The sequence below is a fragment of the Ochlerotatus camptorhynchus genome, unplaced genomic scaffold (assembly GCF_037179485.1).
Source record: "Ochlerotatus camptorhynchus isolate MF236.1 unplaced genomic scaffold, CSIRO-AGI_Acam_v1.1 ptg000065l, whole genome shotgun sequence".
Lineage (NCBI taxonomy): Eukaryota > Metazoa > Arthropoda > Insecta > Diptera > Culicidae > Ochlerotatus > Ochlerotatus camptorhynchus.
Genome location: NW_027040555.1, coordinates 883,931 through 910,007, shown reverse-complemented (window position 1 = coordinate 910,007; position 26,077 = coordinate 883,931). Strand labels below are relative to the sequence as shown.

At 38.2% G+C, this 26,077-nt stretch overlaps 1 protein-coding gene across 15 annotated transcripts in view; it reads left to right on the top strand.

Annotated features, from left to right (window-relative positions):
* The window catches only part of MRP (Multidrug-Resistance like Protein 1), a 37,127-nt gene extending 11,928 nt beyond the window's left edge, over window positions 1-25,199 (top strand). For 4 of the 15 annotated variants that reach the window (XM_065216629.1, XM_065216630.1, XM_065216625.1 and 1 more), the window contains exons 10-13: window positions 22,439-22,656; window positions 22,720-23,441; window positions 23,504-23,670; window positions 23,731-24,954. In XM_065216629.1, coding sequence (XP_065072701.1) covers window positions 22,439-22,656; window positions 22,720-23,441; window positions 23,504-23,670; window positions 23,731-23,922 — 1,299 coding nt within the window. In that variant the 3' untranslated portion in view covers window positions 23,923-24,954. Of the gene's footprint in view, window positions 1-11,219; window positions 11,444-11,649; window positions 11,871-12,499; window positions 12,721-15,153; window positions 15,375-22,438; window positions 22,657-22,719; window positions 23,442-23,503; window positions 23,671-23,730; window positions 24,955-25,136 lie in introns of those variants that run through there. The other 11 variants (XM_065216617.1, XM_065216618.1, XM_065216631.1 and 8 more) reach the window with 8 other exon arrangements.
* The last annotated feature ends 878 nt before the right edge of the window (window positions 25,200-26,077 follow it).

Below are 26,077 nucleotides of genomic sequence, written 5' to 3'. Positions count from 1 at the left end.
TCGCCTCCGGTGCATATTCAGGTCAAAAAAAGTGAACGACAACCTAAAGAAATTAGTCAGGGGCTTTGTCGTTCAGTTTTTTCCCGGAAATTAATGCTCAACAAGCTACAATTAAATAAAAATGATTTTTCCCATACAATTTTACCTGCTAGTAATACCAGTCCCCAGAGAGCCAAAAAATTCAAATTTTAGAGAGAAATTCTCTCTCACGAGCTCAATCTCTCAACATGCCATGTATTTTGTTGACACTCGATTTGTAATTTTCCTTTCACAGATTACAAAATAGAGTACCTGACGCTACAAAACATGTCTGGTACATCTATATATGCATTTAGATTATTGTTCGAAGTCCCTCCTTTTTTACATATTCTGCGCAAAAGATACTTTATGCCCCGCCCCATACATAAAATTCGGCGGGAAATTATGTGAGGGGTGAGCTATTTTGTGTGCAGAATGTGTAAAAAAGGAGGGACTTCGAGAAATAATCTAAATGCATATATAGAGGTACCAGACATGTTTTGCACTGCAGTGTCCTCTGTGAAAAATTATAGGAAAACAGATTGTGCCTAGGATCCGACAGATGTCACCGCAAACAACAGCTGTGACATCTGATGGAACATGAATGCAGAAGCTTGACAAAATGATCAATTCAAACCAATAGTGTTGAGGCATGGTTCAAAGCATAAGTTTTATACGTGAAATGGATGTGTTTCATAACAAGTATGAGTCACATGATGATGACGTGTGGAATTTTTTGAGTGTAGATTAAGACTGATTACACTAATGACGGTAAGCTCCACCTCGGATTAACTTTTAATACCATCCCTGATTGGAGGATCTGCCAAATGTTTGGTAAGGATAGTATTGATTAACATCAACGTCGACAGCAAAACAGCTTATCATCTGTGATCGGGATTTAATACGAGGATAATACTGGTTGGAGCTAAATAATGAACATTTATGGTGATAAGCCCCAACCGGTATTATTAAATCCTGATCAAGAATATCAAGCTGCTTTGACGTCGACATCAGAGTTTATCAACACGGCTCTAAGCAAACATTTGGCAGATCAGCTTGTGTCACTTTTTCTCGAGTGAGTAAAATTCAACTACATCCGTGCACTCGTCTATGAGAATAATTCTCGCGTAACACGAGAAAAGGGCATATTACTCGATTTTCTTCGCCGATTTTCTCTTTCGTGAAAAACCCGACTGCAAATGCATTTCCCATTGAGCGTGTTGTTTCAAGTGCAAGCTAACATCATCTTCTGTCGAACTGTGCAAAAAGAGAGTCGATGAAGAGAATCGATCAATGAGGATAGGCCCTTTTCAAATGTTACGCGAGAATTTATTATTGCCAACGTTTGACAACTACCATCACTGTACAATGCAGGGTAAGGAAGGGCAAAATAGGTTCGCTTAAATATTTATTAATTTTTTTCCAAGTTTTTCGATTCTTATAAACACTTTGTCATCCCACCTAAAGGGTGATACGGTCAAAATTTGGTCAAGGGAAAACGCGTGTAAATCGGTGAAATCGTTTATTTAAAAAATCAAATTAAATTTCTTTTTCAAGTTCAATTAGTATAAAATTCAGGAAAAATATTCAGTTAGGCTTCCGCTTTTCCAAATCCAAATTGCCGGGCCTTACGCTTGACCCCTGCCATCAGATTTTGTACAGCCACCTTGTCCACCTGCTTCGCCGCAGAAAGCAAGTTTGCCTTGAACTGCTGCTCGCCCTTCGCAGTTTTTTTTTGTCTTCTTTAGGTTCCGCTTGACAATAGCCCAGTATTTCTCAATTGGGTGGAGCTCTGGCGTGTTGGGAGGGTTCTTGTCCTTGGGAACCACCTGCACGTTGTTGGCGGCGTACCACTCCATGGCCTTTTTACCGTAATGGCAAGATGCCAAATCCGGCCAAAACAGTACGGAACAACCGTGTTTCTTCAGGAAAGGCAGCAGACGTTTATTCAAACACTCTTTCACGTAAATTTCTTGGTTGACAGTCCCGGAAGCTATGAAAATGCTGCTTTTCAAGCCACAGGTACAGATGGCTTGCCAAGCCAGATATTTCTTTGCGAACTTTGACAGTTTCATGTGCTTGAAAACATCTGCTACCTTTCCCCTTCCTTTTGCCGTATAAAACTCCTGTCCCAGAAACTGCTTGTAGTCGGCTTTGACGTAGGTTTCGTCGTCCATTACCACGCAGTCAAACTTCGTCAGCATCGTCGTGTACAGCCTCCGGGATCGTATTTTGTTTATCATCGCGATTTGGAGTCACTACCTTCTTGTAAGTCGATAGTCCGGCTCGTTTTTTGGCTCGATGCACGGTTGTAGACGATACACCCAGCTTATTTGCGGCATCTCGGAGAGAGAGGTTAGGGTTTCGCTTGAAACTACCGGCAACTCTCTTTGTCGTCTCAGCGGCTTCCGGTTTTAGATTTCCCCCCGATCCAGACTTCCTGGCTGTCGACAAACGTTCCCCAAACACTTTAATTACATTTGTAACGGTTGATTTGGCAACTTTTAGCGATTTTGCCAACTTTGCGTGCGAGTAGCTCGGATTTTCGCGATGCGCGAGCAAAATTTTGATACGCTGCTCTTCTTGCTTGGACGGCATTTTGACAACTGAAGAGTGAATTCCAAAATCAAAATAGGAGCAACATTCAACACACACACACCTTCAAAATGAGGGGTGTTCAGGTTTTTTAAATGCAAAATTGAAAGAAATACGTCAAGTTGATATTGACCAAATTTTGACCGTATCACCCTTTACACCCTGTGTCACGCTTTTTCTCATACCTATTGCCACTAAAGATACTGAATTGGGTAAAGAGGCGACATATTATCGATTTGACAGGTCTTCTGCTCGATTGGAATAGCTTTTCCTATGACTTTGACAGATAATCGATTGTTCCAATTTCACCCCTCAAGAATGGACTTCATATTTGAATCGCCCTATAACAACATGCATCCCTAATAAACGGAAACCATAAACAAAGAATATCTTGAATGTTAAAATTATTGTACGACTTTTCCCCGAAATACGATTCCCTCAATGAACCAGTTCCCCGAAAGGAACGTTTTCCCGAAAACTATTTCCCCGAAAGATACAATTTACACTGTACGATCTATTTAAATATGACCCTAGGGTTTGTTACAACTTATGTACAGGGTGATTCGGAATAGCTGTCCCTTTTAGAAATGGTCATAACGATTGAACGCTTGCATGAATTTTTGATATCATTATATTCCAAATTTTCTACATATATAACCTTCAACCAGGGTGCCTTCCATTCATTTTGACTAAAAAAATGTTTTAGAAAATTATGGAATAATAAGATTTTATGGTGGTATTTTGTATGTGTAAGGAACAAGAAAAGATTTTAAAGTTTGTGTTTGACACATAAAACCTGCAAATTTAGCTTTGACAGAGCCACAATGAGCGATTTTCTGATCGCCTCTTCGCGAAGAGAGAAGAGCGAAGAGTGGGTGAGATAAATGACAAAATCGCTTATTGCCACTCTCATGCAGTAACATTGGCTGTTATTATGTGTCAAACACAAACTCCACAATCTTTTCTTGCTGCTTACACAAACAAAATATTATAATAATATCTTATTATTCCATAATTTCATATAACATTTTTATAGCCAAAATGAATGGAAGGAACCCTGCCTTCAACTAAGCATAGTTTATTTCAAATCTCTCTCCCTTTACCTTAATTACCAGCCACATTTGTCATGAAAATTAACCACAGCTGGCACGCACGCTTTAGATCCAGCACTTTTTGAGTCCTGGTGATGCGTTTAAGCTCTGAGATTGAACGGATTTTCCAAGCATGGTTCCTTTGTACCTCTATAATGATGCAAAAATAAATGTTACATTATTTCGAAGAGATTTCAGTTTCTAAAAGATAACACACGATTTTTTTTACAGATTTATGCCATGCTTCATTATGACGTCAATAATGGCTGCTTGAAATCACAAACGAATGAAATTTCAAAGCCTACTATCAATACAAGCTGATATTTGTACACATTTAAAACAAAAATACTTGAACATATACCCATTTTACCCATTGAGAATTGAATATTTGTGAAATCGGTGACAGTTATTCTGAATGGTGGTGGTGGAACAAAGTGGTTCCTATACAATAATTTTATAATGAAGACTTCGCTAGAAAAACTTTGTAAAATTTACCGCGAAATTTAATTTTCGTTGGAGTCTCTATTCACGTTTCAAGACGCATGCGGACCAGCATATTCATGATCAAAATAATCATAATACATACCGTAAGCGTGTGAAACTCACAACTTTTTTTCTATGTTAGTGGCCTAAAAATTTGTTATTAGCGTTAAAGGTATTGCATTCCGGCGATGTGATAGGAAAATAGTGTATTTGTACAATTATTGTTCCAATGAAAATGTGCAAAGAACATTCTTTTGTATGTCTAACAAGCAATATAATTTTTTAAACGGAGATGTTAAACGGTAAGAAACACAAAATGAGCATAACAGGAAATAAAATATGTCGCTAATATAGTAATACCATAGTGGTAACTCTAAGACCAGAAGGTCCCGAAGAAACGAGCTCAACTTTTTGGCTCAGCTCTTGTACTATCTTCGGTCCCAAGCTTATCGATTCACCCCTCGAAACATAGGAAAATCCACGAACCCCCATCTGTCAAACTTTAATAGCAAATCAAAACAAACATTGTGTAGTACTAGAATTTTTACTAGAATGGGGTAAGTTAATCGATTTGCTTGGGACCAATAGGCTAATCAAGTAGTGAGCCAATTTCAAATCGTTAGTTTCGTATTGATTGTTGGTAATACGCCTTTTCATTAATCGTAAACGAAATAAAGAAATGGTGTTACACCCAATGCTTTTACGGTGTAATGAAGTTGGTATCAGGTTGCCGAACCCTGTTTATTGACATCTGTCGAATAGCGAGTAGTGCTTGCACCAACACAAGCGCGCACTAGCAGCAGAAAAGAGTGTTGGATCATAGCACAACCTTTTTAGTGTAGTTATACCTTGTACAGACATACAAAGTTCACTGTTGTACTACCGTTGTACTGCTTTAAGCTAGTACCACAAATTGTACAATTTGTGGTACTAGCTTAAAGCAGTACAACCAACAATCAATACAAAACTAACGATTTTAAATTGGCTCACTACTTGACTAGCCTATTGGTCCCAAGCAAACGATTAACGTACCCTATTCTAGTTGAAATTCTAGTACTACACTATGTTTGTTTTGATTCGCTTTGAAAGTTTGACAGATAAAATGAGGGGTTATTGGTTTTTCCTACGTTTCGAGGGGTGAATCGATTAGCTTGGGACCGAAGAGAGTACCAGAGCTGAGCCAAAAAGTTGAGCACGTTATTTCGGGACCTTCTAGTCTTAGAGTTACCTCTATGGTACAACCATAGAGATAACTCTAAGACAAGTAGGTCTCGAAGAAACGTGCTCAACTTTTTGGCTCACCTCTGGTACTATCTTCGGTCCCAAGCTAATCGATTCACCCCTCCAAACATAGTAAAATCCATTAACCCCTCATTTTATCTGTCAAACTTTCATAGCAAATCAAAACATTGTGTAGTACTAGAATGTTGACTAGAATGGGGTACGTTAATCGATTTGTTTGGGACCAATAGGCTAGTCAAGTAGTGAGCCAGCTAGCGGCACCGGTGGTGTAGTGGTAAGCGTGATTACCTCTCACCCCAGCAGGCCTGGGTTCAATCCCAGTCGGCGCTGCCGGGATGTTCTGAGGCATAACATCTCTGATCACGTTCGTTGACGTTAAAATATGTTCGTTGACGTTAAATAAAACTCCATACAAACAAAGAAAAGATATCATGCGTCCCCATGACATATATACTAGTCACATGGCGACTCCTTATAGGCCGAATCTAAAATTGTATGGAGCACGAAGAAATCAATGTGTGTTGAATAAAGACAATAGTTTGACTTTCGTTAAAATTACATGTAAAGGTCAAAAGCTCCTGACATAGGATTATTTTCGATTACCTGGAAAAAACTTGGAAAATCAGGGTATGTCAGGGAATTCCTTTTTGGACCTGGAAAATTAGGGGATGTCAGGGAATTTCATTCAAAGTCAAGGAAATATTTCTTTATAACAGAAACATATTAATGAGTATGGCTGACTTCGCAAGTTTCAAACAACTTAATTACTCGTTGCAGTTTGAGGATGGTTTTCAATTTCAAATTTAAATAGAGTTGCGCAGTTGTTGTTGTTTAATGATTGATGTTGCATTTTTGCAAGTGGGGCAAGAGTTACTCAAATAAAAGGGTATTTCGATAATTTTGAGCCTATTATAAATTCAGCACCCACTGGGTGTTGTTACATTCCTGAGTTGAACCGAGACGAAAATTAAGTTCCGAAGAGACGTTAGACGTTGTTTGTTGTTGCAAAATTAAGCTGCTTATGGGAATGTGCGTCTCTTAATAGATGTTATACCTAATTGCGTCTGACAAAATTTAACCTTCAAGTAGATTCTGCGTCTGCTCGATCCAGCTATGTCCAACAAAAATCAACCCCTTGAGCGCATTGGAGCGCTTTTGAGAAAAATAAAAAATGATAAATAGTTAAGCTAGGCTTAGACAAATCAAGTCATTGATCAACTCAGTTGAATTCAATTGGCTTGAAAAGTTGAGCCTGGTTCAACTATTTTCAAAACAAGACAGTTAAATGGCATAGTTTACACGTTCAAGACAGTTGATTTCAACTGAGTTGATCAATTGACTTGCCTTGTCTAAGCTCAGCTTTAAGAGAAGATAATGATTTTTTTCTGAATACTTCTAGTTGTTGCTCCTTATTGTATTCTTAACAGCTTGATTAGCTCAGATAAGTAACTAAATGAGAATTTAGGATAATGGTTTTGCTTGGGATGTTTTTTTTATTGCTTGGAGCAGCACTTTTATGATTGAATAATGATTCAAAGATACGTAGACAAGCATTGCCAGGGGGAAACCTCATGGAAATTAAAAAAAGTAGCTTCAGTGAATTCTTAAAAAGAGTTTAAAATTCGAAGAAAGGATGAATTTTAAGATTTTTTTTTGAGTGTTCTACAGAGAATTACTGTACTATTATAGAATTTCAAATTTATTTTAGAAGAGTTCTGGAAAGATCTCTGTGAAAGGAAATTAATCTAAAGCAAAGGCTTGAGAAAAATCAAAAGCCTGTAAAGTTTTGAGGGAAATTTTGTGAAGGCTTTGAACCTGTCGCAGATCCAAATTCAAGATCCAGCAAGGTGCTGCTGTCTTAGAAATTACCCATTTAACCTTGGGCTTATAATCGCATTCAGTTTTGTGCTTAATTATAATACCTAAACCGCGATAATTTCCGTAATTCCGGGAGAAAAACGGGAAAATTGCTAATCGCGATGCCGATCCTTCCCGTTTTTGGCAACACGAGATTTATGTCTTTTTTGCATTCTATAAAATGTATGGAACGCTTTATTTAATTTGAAATTGTACTGGACCACTCTTCATGGGTTAACACTAAAGCACTAATATATTCTGAGGAAAGTTATAGCTGATGGGGTTGTGTTTCCAAAACAGGGTAGGCACTGCACCTGGTTTTTTTTAATTCCTGGAAAATCAGGGAGAATCCGGGAATTTTGTTTTCTTCGTTGAGTCGACATTCGTCCGATTACACCGATTTCAGGAGCTTGACCTTTACATTTTGTTTTAACGAAAGTCAAACTAGGGGAATTTACGTATTCTCGGCAACCTAAGCAGCGACGTTATTTCTATAGCCTTTTTCTCTAAGGAACGCACACATATGCAGTATTGGTTTATTTACAATCTTTTGCTGCCAGATGCTCTAACAATTTCAGTCGAAAGAATTGTCAAAAACTGTTTTGAAACGCTTTTACAAAGCTCCAATCTTCTCTAGTGAGAGCGAGTATTGTCGGCAACCAGTTTTTTTTTCGGCAACCGTTCCATTTGAACTGCATTTAAATCTGCTGTTCTATTATCGGCAACTCGAAATCAGCTACAATTTGTAGTGCGTGTGTTGCATTTCAAGAAAACCTGGCTAGATTGCTTTTTCTCAGTGGTAAAAATATAGTCAAATTGAAGCTGAAAGCATAAAGAATCGTTTGTATGCATTCAGCGAAGTGTTTTCGTAAGAAAATCCAGTGAAAATAGTGTTTCAATTTGGGTTGCCGAAAATAGTCTGTCATGCCGAAGCCGTCATTTCCCCTATTATCTTTATTCGGCACACTTTAATATGTTTATTGTGGTATTGTTCGATTCAAGTAGTTAACCAGCGAAGATTGGCAGATGGTACGTTCGGGGAAATTATTTTCGGGGAACTGTTTCATTCGGGGAATTGTATTTTGGGGTAAAGTTTTTTTTCGGGGGACTGGTTTTCGGGGAAAAGTTGGACAATCGTTAAAATCATGCTGTAAATAATCTGGATGACTTTTCTATTAGGGATTGGAGCTACATTAAACCTGTTGATGTTTTTACCCTTGATTTGTTTTCCGTGCTGAGCACCAATTCTACCGACGCCAGGGAGGCAGCTCCCACACCTGGACATATCGACCCATCAAATCATGAACCGGGTACCAACGGCTTTACTTCCCTTCCGAAGGAAGGCGTGATCAGAGATGTTATGCCTCATCAGTGATGGAAAAGTTCGTAAAAAATCACTATGCCTCGCGAACTTTTCCCTTGGTGAACTTCGTGAAAGATCGCGAACTTTTCCAACACTGTGCCCCATAACATCCCGGCGGCGCCGACTGGGATTGAACCCAGGCCTGCTGGGGTGAGAGGTAATCACGCTTACCACTACACCACCGGCACCGATAACCTGTTGATGTTGGCAGGCCAAAAAAATAAATAAATCAAGTTGATGACCCATCTTGTTCCACCTTACCCTACACATCAAGTTGCCTATTTTGTTCAAAAATCTCGCGAAAAATACCCAATCGAATCAACGGTGGGCCTGATCATCGTACTTCATTAAATGGTTCTTATATGCCTTTACCCTCCGATTTCCCAAGTGTTGATAGACGTGCTCGAAAATCACGGACTCAATCATCTGAACACTCATGGTTCGAATTCAGTCCGCCCCATTTTATAATTCTTTTTTTTTTTTAAGTTTGATAAGCTGACCTTTGAATTTCATAGTTTTGACTTACGAAACATGTTTTGTTGCGTCCTCATCAGAGTTGGTTGGAAATGCTAACATGAGTGTGATAATTTATTAGCTAGAGAATGATCTTTTAGAAGAGGGTAGGTGGATAGTTCCGTTAGAGTACGGCAGTATGAAAATTGAATAGAAGTTGAAAATGAGCGAAGGGCCATTAATGCGACAGTTTTTAAAGATAGACGCACATCTTTTGCATAACCCGTACAATGTACGCGGAGACTTGAAGTATGTCTCCAAGTCTACAGGCAAAAAATGTGCGTCCCTCTTTTGCTCATGAACTGACTGCGGCTGTGGAATAGTTCTAGCGACGTTTTCATCACTACCTAAAGCCCCACGTTGCGAGAGCATTTCCAGTCGATGGTGTGTTATAATGCAATTCTCGCGTCACTTTTCAAATAGACCAATGTAACAAATGTAAACAAATCGAGTTAAGCGATACAAGCTATTGCTCTTCTATCATTGTATGTGATACAAAAACACCCATCCAAATTTACTTTCATTTATCTAAGAAAATCATCGATCAAAAATTGTCCAATGTACAGTTTGAAATGATGGTTACTTGATTGTTACTTCGGTCATTCGGACTGCCGATCATGATTGGTGCTCATTTTCCAAAGGCGGGGCCAATCTAAAGTTAAGTACTATACTCTGAAATCTGTGAAAGGGAATCTAGTATCATGTAGACAAAACGTCCCATGTAACACTCATTGATTATGTCATTGAGAAAAATCGTCCAATGTAACATGTCCGATGTACAACTCGACTTGTCAAAACGTCCTATGTGGTTTTTTCTATGTTGTAGCATGAAATTCAAAGTAAAATTGTGATTTTACCGTTTCTTCTGAATTTTCAACGTTATTATACACTGACTACAATAAAAATAGTATTGCAAAATGTATTGTTTTTAAACAGTTAAAATAATAATCTGTCGAACTTCAACTTCGATTTTCTCAAAATGGTGGATATGTTACATTGGTCTATTTGAAAAGTGACGCGAGAATTCTTCTTTACCCAACTATTGTGTTGCTCCTCTCGTCATGACCAACGTGATCATCTCAGAGAGAAAGCAGTAGGGTGGTTGTTGCGTGCTGTACCATCATCAGCATTGTTGACGGTTACTCCCGCCTTGAGTTGTTACATTCAAAGTGTTTTTTATGTTACTTCATACGCGAAGTTAGCGGCTTTTCAGAGTTGGTTGGAAATGCTAACATGAAGCTTTAGTGTAATAAATTACCTGGGTCTACCTCTGCTGCGATGTTCTGCCGTATTCGTGGGTGCATACAGATTTCATGGCTTTCCTATTGGTCTGCCTTCTGTTATCAGTTTTTCATTTCGCCTTTCGTAGTGCCTATAGTACCATTGTGGGTTAGCAGTGACTCCGTAGAATGCTATAAGCAGTGGCGTCACGTAACCTCATTTTTTACCTATGCACCAAGTTAAAAAATAAAGTGATATCTAGCAATAATTACATTCAAATCGATTCCAAAATGCACAGAATTGCCTAGTTTTACTGATAGTTATCCATATTTTAAGATAAGTGAACGTTTTGAAATTATCCATTTCCTGATATGAGATTCCATTGATAAAAAAGCTTAGAAATAAAACATTGCCAATGTGTATTTAATACTCTTAACAGTTACAAGCAGCATTTAATGTTTTTCTTTGCATTACAAGTTACAAGTGAAATTTGTGAATACATTTATCTCTTCTTCATGTGATATTCTTTCTTTTTCGAACCAAAACAGTTTGCAGTTTGTAGTGGAAGGACAACGACACTGGTGTTAGTATGCACGCTCGCTTTGCGATTGTTTTCGCATGTATTGCATGTAGTTATAACATATTATTAATCCATCGTGCTTCCGTTGAGAGCATACGTCCCTGTCTCCCGTGTAGTTGTACTTTCGAAATGCTATCCTCAACCAGCCTCAACTCTCACTTTATGTATCCTATCTGTTACCGCCCCCATAAATCCCATCCTGTGTATATACATATGTGTTTTTGTTATGTGTATCTTCGTGTATTTCCGGCCATAGTTTTTACCATGCTTCTATCCACGTTGGCGCTGTACATTGGGGCACTGAGCGCATCGCGTATCCTGCATAAGCAGTTGCTCCAAAGTGTACTGCGTGCACCGTTAGCATCGTTCTTCGACGTGACGCCGCTCGGTCGAGTGCTGAATCGGTTCAGCAAGGATGTCGACACGACCGATACCGACCTACCGGCCACACTCCGTGCGTGGAGTGCCTGCTTCTTCGGGGTACCATGTGTTAATGTACTTTTATTCCGATGGTGTGTTGGGTATTAGTTGGGTTGGCTGATGCTGGAAGCTTCCTGGTTATTTGGCACCTTGAATCGATCAAAATCTAACACTCGGTAGAATCTTACAAATATCTCTGCTAGATCGTACTAATTACAATATGCCTCTTGCTCTTACACCTGTGTCTACGAAATTACATTCTGCAGTGGTGTCGCTGTATCTTGGAGTGCTAACCGTAGTGATGGGTGGAATAAAGGCCGCGCTTGCTTTACACCGGCGTCTGCTCAACAACATGATGCGGCTGCCGATGGCGTTTTTCGACACAACGCCGAAGGGACGCATTGTGGCGCGCTTTTCCAATGATATTAACACGCTGGACTATAGCTTACCGTTCAATATCAAACAGTTTATTCCGGCCATCTTTAGGGTACGTTGGCGCAGATTTGTAGTTTCTCTTCTTTTTTTGCTGTGTAATATCATAAGATGGCTTGTTTTTTCTTGTACTACCTTGTTGGAATTGTTTCTCTGTAGTAAATTGTATTTCTTTTTTTTGCCAGGATCATGTTGATGCCATTGTTTTGCCGGTTTTCGCACTAATTAGCCCAGTTTTGTAAATTGAAACTAATTTCCTTTATTTTAAGTCGGCTATCTTCTTCTTAGATTAAAATTAAAATTTGGTATAAGTTGTTCTGTAGGTCGCATTATGTAAGGGTAGCATTATAGTTATATTAATCCTTAATCCGTACGACTCGAGGGACATGAGGATAGTGTTTCAAAAATAATGAGCACCTTTGTTTTCCATTCAATTGTTCTAATGGGCTGGCAACATTTAAAATTCGAAAATAGGGCACTATTTTTGCTGACGTTTTTATACTACAACATTTATTCTGACAAACTCCATCACGTTCTTCCCCCATCATAACATCATTTGAAGTGTTGAGAAACTAAAGTGGTCAAATCCAATCGTTTGTAACTATTACAGATTGTAACAGCTTCCCGGTTAATCCACCGCTCCTCAGCACTTCATTTTCATTTCTGCTTTCTTTTACATTCTAGCCATAACATCATTCTTCTGCGATTTGACGCCTCAATTGGGTGCTTGGAACGCGGCGGTCCATTTGCACATCTCATTGCTTTCCGCCGTTTTCCACCTGCCGTTGGTGTTTTACGATACCACCCCAATCGGGCGCGTTTTGTCCCGGTTTTCCAAGGACGTCGATGTCCTTGATAATACACTTCCCATGACCGTTAGCGAGGTCGTTTACTGTTTCTACGAGGTAATGGACAATATAGGCAGTTTATCGGTTCTTTTTCACTATCCGCTTCTGTGGTCCTGTGTGGCTTTTTTACAATGGTACTTTGGAAGGTTAACAGCATATGTTGATGGAACATTGCACGATTGATGCTACAACTATTGATGAAATTAAAAAAAAAAATCGCTTGGTCATGGATCAAGCAGTGAGTTTCTATAGTAATTAGGATCATTTTCAAAACTCGAACGACCTTTTAGAGTGTCCAATGTGGATAACGGCAACCTTTTTTCAATATCCTTGTAGAGCCATAATTTGCGTCTATGAACGATACATTTCAGCATGAAACATTGCTAGAATGGGTCTGGTACATTTGGCATAATGACGTTTGGCATAATCGTTGCGTACAGCAGAACTAAAAATTAATTGGTAACCAAGGACTTCTCCTTCTTTTCATTGCTGCTCGATATCTTTCGCAATTGTTGTTGACTTGTGAAAATATGTCCTTCGTCAAATATTTAACTATTGTGTGCTGTGTGTTTTTGCTTTTTTGCTACACCGTGTTATTCAAGTGGAAGCTGGGTTGTTGAGCACATAACGGTTAATAAAGAAGGGAGTATTCCCTTATTTGTATATTTCAGAAAGAAGAGAATTTTCCTTTCTTTCAAGCCCTAAAATACCATCGAAGAATAGTTTTGACTTTTTAAAGAACTACTTAAAAATAAAAATAATAAAGAAATACTCATAGATACTCAAAAATATGTCGCTAATGTTGCAAAATGTCCATTCTGTTGAGGCAGCTATGGAAACGTGATATTAAAATGATGAAATTCTCTTTAAACCTTGTGAAAAGTGTTCCTTTACTGTGATCCTACTAGTGATCTGTTCCAGGCCAAATATTATAGAAAAATCAAAATTTAAGATTCGACCTTCTCCAATTTGCATGAAACTATGCATAATTATGCGTTATGGGCAATCAGTTACATTTTCGCAAAAAATCGGCCATTTTGGATCTTGTATTTTTTTTTTTTTTCAAAGTGATTCTGGGAATGTAATTTTCACCATTTTGACGTCATTTAAAAAACAAAACATCCAAAATGATAGGAATGGAATTTTTGGATTGTGGATTGATAACACTCAATAATGTAAAGTTTTATGCAAATCGGAGAAAATCGAGTTTTTTCCGATTTGTCATTTGGCGTGGAACTACTCCAGTCAGATTTACTGTCCCGCGTGTTTTTTAGTCAGAGGAACGGAGCTTTTTTTAGAATCGTCTTAAAAAACTTGTTCACAGAAACAAAATCCATTGGCAAAAATACTATATTGATGGTTTAAATTAAATACTCCCACCAATAGATTTGTGCAGAAACGAAATTCATTTAATTTTACTATTTTTCTATCAAAACTACTATGCCGTTTGAGTAAGCATAGTAGTTTTGACAGAATGGTAGTAAATTTGATTATATTTTTAGTCAATTATACTGAAATCATGGTAGATTTAACGGCATTAAGCGTAGTTATACTGAAAATAAGTGTTTTCTGCAAAATAGTATTCCTAACTATGGTCTTTGTTTCAGTGTTTAGAACATTTTCTTTAGAAGGTGTAGATAATACCATCTCACTTATCACTTGCCATATATCAGCAGATGTACCGTCGCATAATTATTTTCTTTGCTTTTGTTGTCATATTCTAGCCATTTTGTCGTTCTTCTGCGATTTAGCACCCCAGTTGGGCGCATGGAATGCAGCCGTGTCCATGCATATCTCATTACTTTCTGCGATATTCCACCTGCCGCTGGTGTTCTTCGACGTTACTCCCATTGGGCGGGTCTTGGCTCGGTTTTCCAAAGACATCGATGTTCTCGATAATGCGCTTCCCATTTCGATTAATTCACTGACTTGGTGTTTCTATGAGGTAACCATGAAACATTGATCGAACCACACTTTGTCTAGTACATGATAGTCTGCTTTTCTATTGGCATGCGAAACACTGAGATACATTGCACTTGCATCGATCGTCAGATTGTTCATGTTCGATTCGGTTTGATCGTTAGTAAACCTTCCAATATCTTCATTTCGTAAACCATTTTCTGCGTCAATAACTAATGTTGCTTATTGAAAGTAATGCGAAACTAAACTCTTTCATTTCATTTTATTCTTGAAATCATTATCCCATTGGAAATCTTGATCTTTTACAGCATGTTGATGGAGCAATATATGTTGCATTTGCTCCTGTCTAGAACATCGGAGAACCTGATTTTTTGAAGAATGAAATACGGCGTGACTTCAACAACAGTGCAAAGGGATTATTGAGCCTGCTTAAATAACGTTCTGACTACCCACTGCATTCCACATTTTACAGACACGCCCACATGAACTGCCACACAAATCAATTCGATTGGTTCCGTCGTCAAAATGTCACCTCTCAAAATCAAATCGCACCGACTTGACTATTTCCAGGTATTACACGCATCATATTCGACATAACCCTGTTTCTGGGTTGTTGGTCTGCAGCGGTTAAGGTGCACGAATTTCTGTTGAACAGGGTGCTTCATTTGCCCATGAATTTTTTCGATACCACCCCGACCGGACGTATATTGCAACGATTTTCCAAAGACGTAGACGTGCTGGACGCGACGCTACCGGAGTTGCTTTTGGACTGGGTTATATGTGCTGTTGAGGTAACAAATTTAAACTTTTCTAGTAATTGCCAAGATAGTTATGTCGGTATCTGTTTAGCACGATTTCAATTCATCAAAAAGGTCCACTGATGACATGAAGTCCACTTTATATAATTATGGACTCACACTAGCTCGATTCATGATGTAAATAATCATCGATATGTTTGTTACCATCACATCACAAAAATATATGTTTGTTCAATTTCGTTGTCGATCATGCTTGAGCAGTGGTCTTTTTAATTTATAATGTTTTGTCACGATTAAATTTAAGATCAAGGTTCTTGGACATACCAAGCTGCAAATGCTGAAATCAATGTTGCAAAGAAGCGAGCATTGAGATACATTTTCAGATCAGCACAGCTTTTGGACGTTGAGATTTTTGTCCCTGAAAACGCGAATTGTTACATCAGTGAATGAGGTTTCGCTACTCTTGTCCCTTAAATTGTTCAAATCACCAATGTCATTTCCGAGTTGACCTAGAAAAAAAAAAGATTTTCGACTAAGGGCTGTGTCCACATATTACATGGACAGAATTTGAGAGATTTTCTTCTTGAAGAAGCTGGGGATTGCCAAGAGTATACATATAACTGCTTGCGCGGAACCTTTAATGAGACTCGAGCCGGGACATTCTGGAACAATAATCATCTGCATGTGATCCCTAGGCTAATGAGTAAAATTTTCCTCGATTTTACAGATAAAACTGAATGAGAAACATCGAGAGATATTTAATTCAGTCTATTTGTATATTCCTAGACTGAGGAAAACGTTGGTCGATTTTCCTCATATTCAAGCAGTTTTTCCAGGACAAGTGAGTTGAATTCGACTCATTTACCGAATTATTCTCATCGGCCGTGTATACAGTGACCGGCACAAAAAAAAAAGATCCATCCACAATAAATGTAAATATTCAAACGAAACTTATTACTTTTCAAGAGAGTCCGTGATATTGATTTATATTCCGTGAAATAAAAACCAGGGGTTAATTTTGCCTTCATAGTAATATCTTCTTCTTCTTCTTCTTCTTCTTCTTCTTCTTCTTCTTCTTCTTCTTCTTCTTCTTCTTCTTCTTCGCATTTCAAGCTTATTGCATATCGCATATTAGCTTATTGCGTGCTCTCAACTTAGTGTTCTAGATGCACTTCCACAGTTATTAATTGAGAGCTTTCGATGCCTGTACCATTTTTGCATTAGTATAATTGTGTGGCAAAGTCCAATCATACTTCAATGCCCAGGGAAGTCGAGAAATTTTCCAACCCGAAAAATTCCTAGACTGGACCGGGAATCGGAAATCGAGGCCCCTCTTCATAGTAATATGTAGTGATTTTTATTGCAGAATTTCAAATAAATAAGTTTTATGTTGAAAAGTATTTTAATTGATATGACATAAAAAAAGATCCACTTTCTATTTGAAAAAAAAAAATCATTAAAACCAAACCAAAACAAATGACTGATAATCAATGTGGCCTCCATTTGCTTCGATGTCCAACTGCAACCGCTTTGGCATAGTTTCCTCCATTTTTTTTTTGGTGCTGAGAATCCAAATAAAATATGTTTGTATTTTTGCTATTTTTGTCACTTTTTTGTAATAAACAGTAATTAACAACATAACCTAATAAAACCATGCTACCACATAATTTATATTCAAAACTGTCTATACACGAACCCTGCATGGGAAGGCAACCAAATTAGCTCTCTATTATGTTAAAATAGTCTTAGCTTAAGAGGCCGGGCTTACCCCCAGTTCCCCTAATTATATATGATCTTTCGACCAGTGCACTAATCTCCTCCCTTACCTTTGACAGGAAATAAGATTAGTGCCTACTTGGTTTCATCGACCGAATAGCCTCAATCGAACTTTGACTTTGACGAGACCCTGTAAAATATATGTTCACGTAATTGACATGTTGGTACTTTTCTGTAAAAATACGCAGGGTAATAATAGGTCGAAGTTGATCGGGAATCCCGTGAGCAACTTGTTTCATGGTCAGATCATATTCAATTGAGGAACTGCGATTGGTGAAGTGAGCACAGTCTGGAGGGTAACATCGAAGACACATATCCGACGATATGTAGTGGTGGTAGATTCTCATAAATCGAGATTGTGTGTTTAGCCCAAGAATTTCTTCAAAATTTGCAATTATGTATAATTGTGTACGTCACTCCGCATTTGATTAGTATTCTGAGAGAGAGCTCCCAGAAACAGTTCTGCGTTGAGTGCTTACAGTCGAGAGCAATACGCAGACAACGATATTGAATTCGTTCCAATTTTATTAGAATAAAGCAAAAAGAGCCATCCTCTAAAACAGAGAGAATTGTTGTTTTATAAAGCGTTGTGAGGTCTCCCGGATGAACGTAGAAAGTTGATCCTCTACTGACATTTTTGCTTCAAATACGTAATGTTGGTATTCCAAGTGCTCTTTGGATCAATCCAGACCCCAAGGTACTTGAAAGACAATGATTGGATAATGTTTCTGACCAAAAGATTAAGCTGCATTTGGGCTGGGTACCGCTTTCGAGCAAACACTACCAGTTCAGTTTTCAGCGGCGAGAATTCGATCCCGAGATTCCTACACCGAAAAAAGTTTTCATATAGTTTCCATTGGGAACGAACATGATATTTATAACAAAATTAATGATTTTTATCTGAAATTCACATAACATTCATATGATCACATGAATTCTATGTGATAAATCACATAGATTTCATTGGACACATAAGGTTCACGTGATTTTGTAGTGCGATTTCCAATTATGAGATCACATGAAAGTTATGTGAAATTCTAATTGATATTTTCCATTGGAAATGTGATTTATTTTTTGAGTGTAGCCCAAGAAGACAAAGTTATCTAAGGAATTTTGCAATAGTCCTTGCAAGTCCACGACATGTGGACCTCTTACGGAAACCACACTGTCATCTGCAAATTGTCTTAGCATGCATTGTTCTGCCAAACTGCTTTTCTGACAACAAATTGTACAAGAAATTATTTAAAATTCCAGAAAGTCTTTGATCTTCACACTTATTTGTCAAGCGACGATTTAGACGCCTGATAGAGCAGGAAGGTACATATTGTAGGAAGGGTAGCACTTGTTGCTCCCTAAAAGTACTCCTCTATAAGAATCGTCTCTATCCAGGCGAATAATGTTAAAGTTCAGTTCTTTATCGGAAGAAAGCCATGTTTCACAGAGAGCAAATATAGTACAATCAGAATTGCGAAGTAAAAATATGAACGTGCCTAGTTTAGGCACTAGACTACGGGAGTTTCACTGTAGCACAGTGATCATATCCTCGACCTCGTACGATTAATTTTCCATAGAAAGATATGATTGAAACAGTCAAGCTTAATTCCATCCATTAGAGTTTGTACAGACACCTCAGGTATCGTGCTGGCCGTCTTTGTCCATATTTGTTGGAAGTGTTTGATATATTTGATTCCTTGTTTCTTTCCAGAAAGCTTACGCTTCATCAGAGCCCAATATTTCTCGATTGGACGTAACTCTAGACATTTTGGCGGATTTGCGGGTTTTGGTCAATATTCACTTGATTTGCTTCGTACCACTCTATCACAGTTTTAGCATAATGGCATGACGCCAAATCGTGACAGAACAAAGGGGGTTTTTTTGTGGCTTTTGATGAAGGGTAGCAATCTTTTCTGCAGGCACTCTTTCTGGTAAATCTTCTTTTTGATTGTGCCTGTAGTGACGAAAGATTTCTCTTTCGGCCACACGTGCAAAATGCTTGCCAAATAAGGTATTTTTTGGAAAATTTTGATGCCTTCTTCGTCCTAAAATAGTCAGCTATAGCATATTTTTGATTAGGTGGTCTCAAATTGCAACCGAATATACCGAAATGAAAAAAAAAATGAAAACAATCATTTGAAATTGATTTTTCCTAAATGAAGACAAAATCGAAAAAAAATTAAATAGCGTAAAACAACTCAATTCTTGTACAACTCTAAATTTGATTGACTTATACTTATTAACAACATAATAGGGGTGGACACCCTAAGGTTGACATTATTTTATATGTAATAATTGCAATTAATTTAGTCACCAGTCTAGCTTAGATGTCTCTTGACTGTTACAATTTAATGTATTAAATTTTGGGTTTTAAAAAATAAAATAAAAAAGTAACTTTCGAACACCGGTCTCAGACAACCCGGGCAAGATGTGCACCCTTGGGCGGGAAGACATGTATCCTTAGCAGGATTTGTTTTTATATAATATTTTTTTCCGGGAGCACATTCCCGATGCTTATTTTTCTCTCGCAAACCCGTCGTCGTCGAATGGCAAAAAAAAGGAACTCGGTGAGCAATTTTGTGATACGGAATTTTCACTCTTTCTCGATTCTAAAACTTCTCGGAAAGCGAGAAAACCACCAATAACACACGTATAACCGACCGGGAGGCAGAGTGCCAGCGCTAATCCAGTAAATGCAGCCGAAAACTATGAAAGCGAACGAACGCACAAAACAGATAACAAACTTAAAACACAACCGTATCCAAAGGAGTTCGAAACTGCCAGGATTATATTCCTTACACACCACGAAAAAGTCATGTAAATTTCGGTTCCCTGAGAACGACACATGTAAGCGGCCCTTTTGACGTAAGAATCAGTTGAAAGAAACGAGAAAATCAATCCAATCAAATGTTCTCTTCGTCAACTTGCTTATGTTTCGGTTTGAGAACACTTAATTTTACATGAAATGGATGTTTACGTTCCATGATTTACGTCCAATATGGATTACGTCTCGTGTAAAATTAGTTATTTCTAAGTGTGTAGTTTATCAAAACAAAATTCCAGTCCAGCACCAGGTTGAAAAATATTATTGAAAGTTGTAACATACGTAACAAAAAAAGGGCTATTGATTATTGCAATTCTTATTATAAAGATAGGATTTTTTTTCGGTCGGCAGCTTTTGATACATTTCATGGTAGTTATTGAATATTTCTTTATCATTTTTGGAACGTTACATCCTATGATTATTGTTGAAAGGTATGTATGTGCAGTTTTCAAAAATATAAGATTTGTGATGTAAACTTGAAGGGTGCTCATCTTGCCCTGGTGGCGATCTTGTCCCGTCTACCCCTATGTGTTAACATCCTAATAATCAATATCAATATCAATAAATCGAGTTTAATCTCAGATAAACTTGAGCCTTGAGACTTCTTGTGGGATGCAGTACAAAGATTCAAACATAGTATAAACTCGTATTAACATAAATAGAACCATCAATATTTTGATATATTTTTTAATCTGAACATCTACATTTTTCAGGGGTGACAATTTTGACCTAAGCTTAATTTTGGACAGTTTTTTAACATCGCCACAAGCTAAGTTGATTTAAAATAAATAAGTAAATTTGACTGACTATTTTACCAACCGCACAAGGTGGTGCTGATTTTCTAAAATATTATTCAAAATTTATTTATAGGTATGGTAGATCACTACTTCGTCGTAATCGCCCATTTCCGATCTGAAAAGATGAATAATATCAATGCTTTCACCATGAACAAATCAGTAATAGGTTTGTTCCGATGCGTTAGTTCATTAGCTACAACATAAATCCTATTAGAGCGCATTGTATGAATATTAACGCTCATTGTTCTCAAAACAAAAGAAGTGCTCCTAGCGAATACCCGTTTTCTACATTTATCGGTAGGACGAAGAAAATCTTATGGCGTTAAATTTTTAACAATATCTCGACAATTTGTTACACTTGCTCAAATCCAACGGTACGTATGGAAAGGTGAATAAATTTAGAAGTCATCTTTGGAAGAAATATTATTTTTTTTATTCAAACCCATTCAAAAAAAGGGGGCAAAGCGCGGGTTGTGTTTAGTAAGACGGTAATTAGATCAAACACCATACACATTAAAAACTGAAGACAATGCAATTGGCATCAGGAAATATAGACTGCACCGTCCGAAAAATTCATGTAAATTTCTGTGAGATATAGCGCACATAAAATTAACGCTAGATTTGGCATAAATTTAAGCGATATTTCGTGTAAATTCAAACGCAATATCGCATAAATTAGAAACATTGTATGCAAGCTTGTAAACGATTTCTTTGTTTATGCCAAGTATAGCTCAAAATTAAACGAAGAGAGATTTTATGCGGGGGAAAAGTTGGCTTCGGCAATACCTTAACCAATTATCGTCAGGGGGGTAAACAAAGTCCTAGAGCACTCAAATTTGGCCAATAGTTGCTCTGAAACACAATGTATCCACATGCCAAAATTGAGCTCTCAAGAACGTTGTTTACCCCCCTGACGATAATAGGTTAAGGTATTGCCGAAGCCAACTTTTCTTCTAGTTAAAATTCAGATTTTTTTTCTGTGTGGGAATGGTCTACTATCGCAAGTTTTCAGCGGTTCCAATAATCAATTGCGTCGTGTGTTAATATACATACTGTTTTATTAACAAGTGAAGCATATCGTGCAATATAGATTATAAGATATAGGGGAACATGCATTAAGTACGCCACGCGAAATTTCGAGAAATTCAACTTCCCCCTCCTAAAGCATTGCTTGTTGCACAGTTGTAAACCCCCATCCTTCCAAGATCGTGACGTACTTAATTAATGATGCCCATAGATGATTGTTATTATTATTACTATGTACAGGTTTTGATTGAAATAATTTTCAATGTTCCATCAACATTCATGTGCTGATTATGAGTGTTTTGTACCAAATTTCTGTGTAGTTCCATCCTTCCTTAATGCATGTATGTGTGTATTACGCAAGTAGTAATTTGTTACGCGCCTATTAGAGCTACGTGTTCAATCGCTTCCATATTATCGTTCCACTCAAAAAAAAAAAATCAATAAGAATTTACCAAATAACGCTAGTAGCTCATTCGAAAAAGAAAGAATACAATATGCTAGAATTAATCAAACGCAGATTTCAGTAATTCGTATTTTGTTGCATGAATATAATTCACTTGAACACTGCTTATAAGTAGAATTGCTTGCAGTTTCGTTTGTTTTAGATTTGTTCTGTAAACATATCTCGAGTATTAATTGATTTCTTAACTTTTTCATTCGCCATTCCCTGAACCGTAAAGGTGGTAGCTACTTTGGTTGTGATCAGCATCTCAACGCCTATCTTTGCCACGGTAATCCTACCGATCGGTATTCTCTACTATGCCGTGCAGCGCTTCTATGTGGCCACTTCGAGGCAGCTGAAGCGTCTGGAGTCCGTGTCGCGTTCTCCAATCTACTCGCACTTTGGTGAATCTATCCAAGGAGCGCAAACCATTCGAGCTTATGATGTTCAAGACAGGTGCGTTGTTGTACCGTTATAGCTTACATTCGGGAAGTGACCTCTAACTCTTAACAATTGTAGATTCATCATCGAATCGGAATCACGCGTGGACTTCAACCAGGTTTGCTATTTCCCGAGCATCATCGCCAACCGCTGGCTGGCCGTTCGGTTGGAGATGGTCGGCAACCTGATCATTCTGTTCGCGGCACTGTTTGCTGTGCTGGGTCGTGAAACTATGAACCCTGGCTTGGTTGGCTTGTCCGTCTCGTACGCTCTACAAATCACTCAAACTCTGAATTGGTTGGTCCGAATGACATCGGATGTCGAAACGAATATCGTAGCAGTGGAACGCATCAAGGAATATGGAGAAACAAAGCAAGAAGCCGCATGGGAACTGCCGAATAGCAATTTGCCACGTGATTGGCCGGAACAAGGTCGTGTCGAATTCCAGGATTTCCAGGTTCGCTACCGAGAAGGACTGGATCTGGTGCTGAAGGGCATCACATTCACCATCGAAGGTGGTGAGAAATTCGGAATCGTTGGTCGGACCGGTGCCGGAAAGTCCAGCTTGACGTTGGCACTGTTCCGAATTATTGAGTCGGCTGGTGGAAAAATTGTCATCGATGGCCACGATATTTCCCAGCTGGGACTGCATTCGCTGAGATCGCGATTGACGATTATCCCGCAAGATCCTGTATTGTTCTCTGGGACACTTCGAATCAACTTGGATCCGTTTAATATCCAATCGGATGAGGAAATCTGGAAAGCACTGGAGCACGCCCATCTTAAGTCGTTCGTGAAAGGTAGTAATACCATCAAATGCGTACAATTTCAAGAGTTTTATAATGCTTTGAATGCTTTGTAGGTCTAACGGCCGGTATCAATCACGAGGTGAGCGAGGGCGGCGAAAACTTATCCGTTGGGCAACGTCAGTTGATTTGCCTGGCCAGAGCGCTACTGCGAAAAACTAAAGTACTTATTCTGGATGAAGCTACTGCCGCCGTAGATCTGGAAACTGATGATCTTATTCAGGTTGGTTTTTGATTTTAAGTTTTTAACGTCAAGGGCTCTATACATTTACTTTTCCAACAGCGAACGATCCGCACCGAGTTCAAGGAATGTACGGTATTGACGATTGCTCACCGTCTCAACACTATAATGGATTCGGACAAAGTTATCGTGCTCGATAAGGGACAAATTTCCGAGTTCGCTGCACCAAGCGAACTGCTACAAAACAAATCGTCAGCTTTCTACAGCATGGCCAAGGATGCTGGACTAGTGTAATTATTTGTTTTTCCGTTTATCTGTTTTTGACCAAATTTCCTTTTTTCGTAACTCGATAGTTAGGATGAAAAAGTGCTAACATCTTAATCATAACGTTTTTCGTTTTGATCATTTCTGTCTGCTACTAATAATTTCTCGTCGTCATAAATATTAACCGTGATTCGTTCAGGCATTTATTTCCAACGCTGGAATAGGCTTATAAGCAAATATTTAAGCATCCAATCCATAATGTACTTATCAAGCGGGTATAGAACATTCAGTATTCGAAATCCCCTTTGTAGAAAAGGAAAACCAATCTGTAAAATTGGCTGCAGAACCGAAACATCATACTTAATATCACACTTACAGCGTATACCTAGGTTACGTGCATGATATTTTAACGTGTTATACTTAAAGGTGATACTTAATGTTATGAACAACATACATCTCAATGCAAAATCACACACACACACACAAACAGAACGATACTACCTACTACAAACATCAAGCAACACTAATCACAGTGTGATATCGTTCTTGGTTGGTAACATTTGTAAAATGTGTTCAAAGCAGTCCAGGCATTACATTCAGCTTATACACTAGGGTTCATAGTAAAACCAATTCATATAGTCTTTCTCACTTTCTATTCCGCTAGCAGAAGATGGTTAAGAATGAACAAAGAAGTAACTTGATGATACAAGAAGAAATTAATGTTGGTTCGGCTGCAGGATGAAGAAAGTTACATTTTCTCAGGAAATTCCACTACATTTCTCAATTGCGCAGGTTGCCGTGGGTAAGCAAAGCACCCATCGACAATTGCGTAGAAATCGCGTACTTCAACGAGCAATAACGGAACGTGTTACCATAATATTGTCTCGTAGTTTGAGTTTGATTTTAAAGTGCCTTTGTGAAAGCATTACTATTATGTTTTAGATGTAGTGAAAGAACAAAATACAAAACTGTCTCGTAACAAAATATACATTAATATACATTTGTTTTACGGCAACCACTGTGTCTATATTGAATGGAAATAAAGAATCTTTTTCGCAAAATTACTATGATTTTGTCTTTGCCTACACTACCCATAATTGCATGACTGTCCCATGTGAATACAAAATCAAGCGAAGATGGGTCTGATATGCGATTATGGTTTAGTATTCAGCTTCACTAACAGTTCAGTGTGTCACGTTTTCGGCATAGTGTCAGTGGTGTTAACATTCTTTTCTATTTTTCAGGAAATCTCATTGATTTACGGATTTTACGTTAAAGACTGCTGCACTCCTTAGAACTATATTTTTAGGTAGAATAATAAATAAAGATTTCCTTTTGAAAACAACATTTTTTATTGCATTAAATAACTATTTAGGTGGGGCAGTGGTTAACATCCATAATTCTCGCGCCAAAGTCACGAATTCAAATGTCATCCCCGGACAATTCACGAATGACCCAGAGAGTTAAGGCCCAAACGCAATGTGGGCGGAAGCGGAACGGAAACGGAAAGTTTGACAGTTGTCACTAATGACATCAAGATGCCTAACCGAAGTCGATTTGGATCTAACTAGTTTTCAATCCAACAAGTAGGCTTACTCAGATTGGGCTTTTCCGCTGCCGTTCCGCTTCCGCTTCCGCCGTCATTGCGCTTGGGCCTTTAAAGTGACTATACAAAATTGATGAAATTTAGGGTTTGGGTTCCATTTTTAATGCAGATTACGAATATGCATTTACCTCAATACCCTTAAAGAACCCAATTTGCTCGTTTCCTTCTACCGCCGTGTGTGAGCGTTGTCTCACGGGCTGCTTGTCATGAGAAAAAAAAGAAGAAGATTATCCCACTTATTCTGCGAGTCACGTGACTCTCTCTCACCGGTGAGGTGACAATTGTCACCTCGTGTGAGGTGACTCTCCATGCAAATCAAATGGAGAGTCACCTCACACGAGGTGACTATTGTCACCTCACCGGTGAGAGAGAGTTACGTGACTCGCAGAATAGGGGGGTATATCATTATTGCTTTCCACTTCTGATATAGCGTTATCATTCGGTTCGTTGATCGCTTGTCATTTTGTCATTTAGAGATATTTTTGATTCCTTGATTACCCGTATAAATGCGAACCATTGCTTGATCTTACCACAAATGGTTAAAAAATGTTTATAATCCCTGCTAAACTTTAACTAAAA